The following is a 7487-nucleotide window of genomic DNA, read 5'->3' as shown; positions in this document are numbered from 1 at the left end:
CAGCGGGGACGCGGGTGCGTTATCGAACACGCAGGTTCGATGGGGAGGGAACAGGGAAGTCAGTGCTTTGCAGGGATGCCCTGTAATGGTGGCTGCTGCTGCCAACCCCGAAGTCAGCTGGACCTTCAGCTTTTTCTTTTCCCCAATATCCTTGATTGCAGGCAAAGCCTCGCTGCATGTGGAGCTGTAGGGATAAACGAGAGCTGGTTGCTCCAGGGCGCTTGCAGCTGAAAACATAATTGTGTTGGTTCTCTTTTTCCCCTGTGCTCACCTTTTGCATGTTTTCAGAGGAGGAAGGAAAGCAGGAGAAATAGTTATGCTGGTCATGCGTCCCAGATAAGCCACCCTGCTTCCTGCTAGCGAGCAGTCGGGCGGCTACGGACGGCAGCAACCCCAAAGCAGTCCCCATCGCCCTGCCGAGCTCCCCCGTCTCACGTGAGTGCTGTAAGGTGGACGTGCTGGCCAGCCACGTTGTGTGTACTCCATTTAACTGACCTTTAATTTTCCCTGCTTTAATTGATCAGCATATCCTTTAGGTCATCCCAATTTGACTGCATCGATCTCGTGGGAAACCATCAGGTCTCATTAAATATCTGCCTCTAAAATATGACTGCTGGAGCTCGTTCTTGGAGTTATATATTAGACATATATCGCTGTGGTGATGTTATAATTGTGGCATTAATACGGCCCAAATCGGTTGCAGTACTTCTTGTGATATCCTGCGAACGGTTTAGTTCTGCTTTCAGTCATTATCCTGGTGTTATACCATCGCATGTACGTGATGGGATTCTCTCCTCACCCAGAAAACACAGATTTTTCAGCCATCTCCCTGGCTCAGGTGTGCCGCTCCCTTAACCACAGGGATACAGGTGGATGCTCTGATTCCCCGGTTGTCTCTTTCAAAGGACTAAAGAGACTATTGTGTTAACCCACTGGACTGTGCTAGCAGTGCTGGTAAACTGAGTCCTGCTTTGATTTTGTGTTTAATTACCCAAGGCACCCACTGTCAATAAATCTCTCCTTTTAAGTCATGAAATAAAGCAGAGCCTTGCAGTGCTGCTAACAGCTTCCTGCAAAGCTGCTAGCCAATACCTAGAAAATAATATTTCCATGCATGGGTTTGCCACTCTTGGATTAAATCCCCTCCTAAATTTGTTTGCATGAAACCCACCGTGATAGCTCATAGGTATTTGGGGAAGGCAGGACTGCAGGAACAGCCTGGGGTGAGCTGCAAGGACATCACCTCTGTCTGCTGCTGCGTATAGCTGCGTGCACCAGGGTGGTGTTTGCACGAGGAGGCAATGTTTGCTTACCTCGAGGTGTTGGATTAGCCGGTTTGGTTAAACCAGTTCAAATCGGGTAGGTCAGCTACAGAGCTTTAGCAGGTCTGACCTAACCCGGTGGATTTTCCTGCCTGGGGACAACCGCCTCTAGGAGATGGTATCTGCACACAGCCAAGCTCCGGGGGCACAGACTTCAAGGGACAAAACAAGGTATCCCTAGGACAAACTGACCTGAAATCAGCTATTAATAAAGTCAAAGCAACTGTTCTTCCCTCTCAAAGGCTGGCAGCAGCAAGCCGTGTTCAACCTCATGCCCAAATTATTCTTTATGCAGAAGGCGGGCAACAGCAGAATAAGAGCATTTTTTGGTTTATATTTCCAGTGAGTGGGGACTGAAGCCCGAAATGCAGTTGGGGAGGGTGGTTTAAGGATAACCGGGTCATGGGCATCTGGGCTGGGCATGCCAGGTCCAGCCCAAACTACACAGCCCCATGCGATGTGGACGGATGGCCTCCATACCACAAGAGAGCTGGTGTCTGCCTGGTGTTAAGCACAGCTTGACGTGGAGAGGAGCATTACTAAATGGAGAAGGAAGTCCTGGGCACCAGCGGCACGGCCTTTGCGATCAATTAAAAAATTCCTAATTGACCATCCTGACACAACCGACCTGTGATGGCACCAAGGCAGGCCCCCGAACATATGCTTAAGCCCACATGAAAGAGCTAATCATTTCTCCACCTAATTAAGCAAACCAGCAAATGGCAAACAGGAGCCGGCTGGGTTTTAATTGCTGTAATTCTCCTAGGAAACGGGTCCCCCTGCTCTCCTACAAACCGTGTACACATGCACTCTGGTACGAAGGGGCACGGAGGCTCGAGCAGCTCGGCCAGGATCCCTTGGCTCTGCACGATGCAAATCCTGGCTTAGTGATGCTCCAGAGAGAGGAGAAGGGATGGGAGCAGGCGGTGATGTGGGGAGCAAGTTGATGTCTTTGCCCAGAATTAAAATAGTTTTTTTTCCAGCAGCTTTTGGGGCATTTTTGAAGCTACGTTTTTAACAAAATGCTTTGGCTTTGCGAAATAGATGTGGGGTGTGGGTTTTTATTCCCCCTTCCATGGGCTGAAAAAATTCCAGGAATTTAAAAAATGTTTGGACATAGCACACCATTTCTGTGGCTGTTCAAGGAGCTAAAGAAACCCACTGATGTTTACCCTCAGACCTTACTGTTTTCCCTGTGTATTGCCTCTCCTGCCTGGCCCCAAAAAGCCCACCCTGCCCCGGTCTGCAGCGGGTGCCGTTGCTCATACTGTCAGGAGGGTAGGAAAAGCAGGAGCTACTGCTGGGAAGGATCCCAGGGGATGCAAGGTTCAGGCTGGGATGTGTCAGAGAGTGTGGCAGATATGGGGCCTCCGCTAAACTACTCAGGGCTCTGGATTTTTGGACATTTCCTCATCTTGGGGCAAGGAACTCAAGAGAGGTCCCAGATATTCCCACCTCTCCCCCTTGGAGATTTCCCAGTGCTGCTTCCTCTTCCCATGTGCTTGGTCAAGCTTTTTCCAGTCCTCCATGAAAGGGAAATCCTGTTTTTTTCCAGCATTATGTCAAATAACTGGTGTGAGTTTTTAATGATGTTGTTTTTCTTTGCCTTGTAGCCAGAGGAGGTTGCCAGGATGGCAAACTTCAAGGGTCATGCTCTTCCAGGCAGTTTCTTCCTGCTTTTTGGGCTCTGGTGGTCGGTGAAATACCCGCTGCAGTATCTCAGCCAGAAAGTAACTAAGAAATCCCACAGGATTTATTGTTTCCAGCGTGTGGATGCCATCGAAGGGGGAATCAAAATCATCTTTGCTCTAATAGGTAAGGGTTATATTTTACTAGCTATGCTGGGAATTTCTCGGTCTGTAGTGATGACTGTGCTGGAGCCCTTAGTCCAGAAAGACTGATCCAGATGTGGAAGGATGTGTCCTTGATGTTCATCTTGTCTTGAGTTTGATGTGAAAAGACCAAGTCTTGTGCCCTTTCCCAAAGCTGAGCTCCCGTTAATACAGGCAAGCCTGATTTTTACATCCAGTCCTTTCTCCCTAACCCAACCCATCAGCTCTTCCTCCAGAACCCCCACGCCTCCACCCCGCAGCAATGAGTAGCATCAACCATATCGTTGCATATAAACCATCAGAAACGGCATGCTCTTGCGCGTCCGTGCAGGGATGCTGGCAGAGCAGTTCGTCCCGGACGGCCCACACCTGTACCTCTACAGCGGGGAAAACCGCGACTGGGTGAAGCTGATGAACTGGCAGCACACCACCATGTACCTCTTCTACGGCCTCTCCGGGGTGGTGGACGTCTTCACCTACATCTCCCCGGCGGTGCCGCAGGGTCTGGACCGCCTCACGCTGTCCGTGGCTGTGTTCGTCGAAGGTCAGTAGAAGGTGGTGCTTCATTTGGGGAGGGTGAGTCAGGGAGGGACCAAAATTTGCCAGACTGAGATATTGCTCTGAATGCTCCTGAAAACAGGACACGCTGTAGGTGATATATTATCGAAGGGAGGTCTGTAGCATGATGGGAAATACAGGCATTGGTAGGCCCTGGCTTTGCCTGGTTTGGGATTTCTGGGGTGACAGCGGCACAAAGCAGCAGGCTGACTTTCCTCGTTATGATAAATGGCTGGTGGATGCTGCATTTATCTTACATCTACAGAGCTGTCCGCGTGCCCCGCGTCGTCCCCCCCGCCCCCCCGAGAGCCATTAATTGCACTGCAGGCACCGTCACCCTCATCTGCTTGCGTCGCACGTGGCAAATTCAAGTGACTTATTCCAGCTTCAGCACATCATGAATATCATATTGTCTTCAGGCTGTCTTGCAAGTCACAAGCCAGGATTTCAGGCCCCTCTTGGATCACACAGGGAAAAGACACTAGGAAATGAAGGTCTTGCTTATCTAGAAAACTCCTTAATGAAGGCGCATCTCTTGTTATTTTCCCTTCCCTGATCCCAGTGGGTTTTGAAGCAGCAGCAGAGGCAGCTCAACAGGCACAGTTTGGCATGTAAGAAAAGGAAATCAGGAAATCAATGTAAGAAAAAGAAAAGTCATTTCCAGCTCCCAGGAAAATGGTAAAGTTTAGCAACAGAAAAGCAGGACACAGCAGGAACCTGGCTCCAAGGGGATGGTGATCTGAAGAGGTGATGGCACCAACACAGGAAGAAAACCACCCTTCTTTTGCCCTCTCTCTTTGGTCCCCATCTTGCTCAGAGCCTCCTGCCCCAAAGTTGGGCATCTCATCCCTCCAGGATGGTGGGATGCCAGCAGACCTGGAGGGAAGGTGCTACGTGGCCTGTTTTTGTGGTGACCTGTCCCAGTTCACCAACCGGGCAGGTGATTTACCCCACCGGGGCTCTGTGTTCATGGCTGGTGTTGTTACTGCTGCTCTAAGGGTGGTACGTATTTTGGCAGGTTGTCTCTTTTATTACCATGTCCTTCACCGCCCGATGCTGGATCAGCACATCCACTCCCTGCTGCTCATCGCCATCTTTTCAGGGGCCTGCAGCATCATGCTGGAGGTCTTCCTCCGTGACAACATTGTCCTGGAGATGTTCAGAGCCGGTGTCACCATCGTCCAGGGAACGTGGTTCTGGCAGGTCAGTTCTGCCTTCTCTTGCAGAGCAGAGCGCCGAGGCAGGAGAGCAATGGGAAAAGGAGGAGAAGAAGCTGTACATCACATATCAATCGCGCGTCTCTGAAGGATAATTTTGCCAGGCTCACTTCATAAATAGCTCATAACCCAGAATGAAAATTTACTTATCACAGGTCATCTCTGATGACTGCTCCTGCTGAAATAGCTGTTTGTCTTGGCTTATTGCTTCTCTGGGGGGAACAGCAAAAGTGAGCACTCGCAGTGAGCGAGCAACATTTTACAGTATCTAACAACCAAGTACTAATTGCTTAATGTGTCTAATGCACCCTGCAGCACTCCCTCTGGTTTAGTGGAAAGATGCAAACCCCACCAAGCAATAAAATGGCTGAGTAAAAACACGACCAGCTGCTTGCTTTGGTAGTAGTTGGAGAAGCAAAGAAATCAGTTGGAGCTAACCACTCCCCAAACCAGGCTGCTGAAAAGAAATGTGAATTCCCCTCCTCTTTCTTAGCCCCAGGGTTGCTGCACTAACTCGAACTCAAATTCAGAGATTAAAAACTGTGCTGAGCTTGTAAAATACTAAATGTGGAGTTTTTAAAGGGTGGCTAGGAGTCTGCAATGCAGAGGGACAAACGTATCTGGATATTGTAGGGAAAAGGAGAGACTGCAAGGACAGACTTGCTTTGTGCAGCTTCTACTTGCAAGGCTGAACTTTACTGAGGCCAGCACTGTCTCAGCAAAATCCACTGTCCTGGTCAGGGCTCAAGTCCCTCAGTCACCGTGTGGATCATGGTGATAACCAAGATGGACAGAGGGGTGCTGGAGGGCTTCAGGACATTGATTTTTTTTCTCCCAAGGTAATAAATTGCTTGTTCCACCCAGATCGGGATCGTGCTGTTCCAGCCGTGGGGAGGTCCAATGTGGGATGAGAAGGACCACAGCAACATCATGTTCCTCACCATGTGCTTCTTCTGGCACTGGGCAGCAGCTGTGGCCATCCTGGCTATAAACTACACTCTGGCTTACTGGTATGGCTGGGGCACGAATCTGAGCAGGAGTGGGGTGGGCTGGCAGGGATGGGGATGGCTGGAGTGAGGTGCAGATGTACTCCAGCCGACTCTGGAGTACAAAGTCACAGCTGAATAAGCAGCCCCTGACTGCTGCAAGTTTTAGAGCACGGTGACAAGCAGACATATTATTTGTTGAGTGCACAGAATGCAAAATAGTGTCAGCAAGAGGCATGGGCATTAAACGTGGAGAAGTCAAATAACCAAGCCCCTGAAGCATCTCCTGAAAGTCATACCGCTTCTTTTTTTTTTTTTTTCTTTGCACCAAGTGCTGGAAGTCAAACTTTAATATGATAGAGAAATAAAAGCATTACCAGGACCCCCTGACACTTTGTCCCCTCCCTTGAAAGGATATCGAAGCGGTTGATGGTCACTGAATTATTAGAGGTACAACAGCACTATCTGATGGCTAAAACACCGCCAGCCCCAAGCATGGCTTTCCCACGGGGATGGGAAGGGCACCTTATCCCTCTTTCAGGGGTGCTCCTATGGCTTACAAGCCTCTAAGGAATGCTGCACGGCTTTCTGAGACATGGGCTACAGGAGGGATAGGCCAGTCTATGTGAGCAAAGAGACTTTATGCAAAATAAAAAACCCCCAGCCCCCAAACCCCAGCGTTTTAGGACCTCTATAATAGTTTCTACCCCTCTGCATATTCATTGCAAGTTCACTCTTCTCCCCTGAGCTGGTTTGGGGGTTTTGCTAACGGAGACTCGCTGCTCGTGTGTTCCAGCTGTGTGCAGAGGTGCGGGCGAGGCAGCGGGGAGCCCTACATCGGGCTCGGAGTCCGGCAGCAAAAGTGCGACACAGGCTCCCGAGCCGCCTTCTTGAATGGATCCGACGAAGAGTGAAGAGGGTGCAATCCCCTTCTCCAAATACATGAAGAATCTGTTTGCTAGAAGCAAAAAAAATTCAAAATCTAATTAAATATTTATGTTTTGGAAGAGCGAAGTGCCACTCTGCTGCTGCTGGGAAGCACGTTGAGCACACAGAGGGCAGCTGCCCTCCGTCTGTACCCAGCTATCACCGTCTCTGACATCAGCCCTGTTTGCAGTGATTTTTAGCAACAAAAATTAAGCGCAGAAACTCAACGTGGTGAGATCGCTTCGTCCTATGGGTTGCAATGTGTGTTTCCATAGTGATGGAGGGCATCCTTTGGCCAGCTGACTTTTCCAAGAGCCTGGAGGCTTTGACTTGTTGCTCCAGGTTGAGGTCGTGTACCTCTGGACTAAGGTATCATCCCAAGGAAGAGGAGTAAAAGAGTGTTGAATGTGAGATTGTGTCACTTTGCAACATCACAGCTTGATTGTGCGCAATGCAAATTTTATTAACAAAGCTTTGAACTAAGGAGGGGTTTTGTTAATAGTTTTCATGTTAACATAAAGGCTGAAAGAATAAATAAATGTGAATGAAAAATCCTTGCTGAGCTGATATCCTTAAATTTTAGTCTGATAAATTATAGAGTGCGTAATAATAGCTTAGACAAATCCATTCCTCAGACCTGTAAAG

General features: G+C 49.2%; 1 protein-coding gene across 2 annotated transcripts; it reads left to right on the top strand.

Annotated features, from left to right (window-relative positions):
• The first annotated feature begins 2947 nt into the window (after positions 1-2947).
• On the top strand, positions 2948-6829 carry LOC141970716 (transmembrane protein 45B-like). Of its 2 annotated transcripts, none has more exons than XM_074927513.1 (5): positions 2948-3137; positions 3486-3698; positions 4731-4915; positions 5794-5939; positions 6712-6829. In XM_074927513.1, the coding sequence occupies exons 1-5, from the start codon at positions 2954-2956 to the stop codon at positions 6827-6829; spliced, it is 846 nt and encodes a 281-aa protein (XP_074783614.1). In that variant the 5' UTR covers positions 2948-2953. The 2 variants fall into 2 exon arrangements, with proteins under 2 accessions (XP_074783614.1, XP_074783613.1); XM_074927512.1 differs by having other exon boundaries at positions 2954-3137; positions 5794-5936; positions 6706-6829.
• The last annotated feature ends 658 nt before the right edge of the window (positions 6830-7487 follow it).

The sequence above is a fragment of the Athene noctua genome, chromosome 26 (assembly GCF_965140245.1).
Source record: "Athene noctua chromosome 26, bAthNoc1.hap1.1, whole genome shotgun sequence".
Classification (NCBI taxonomy): Eukaryota; Metazoa; Chordata; class Aves; order Strigiformes; family Strigidae; genus Athene; species Athene noctua.
This window is presented reverse-complemented; position numbering and strand designations above follow the sequence as displayed.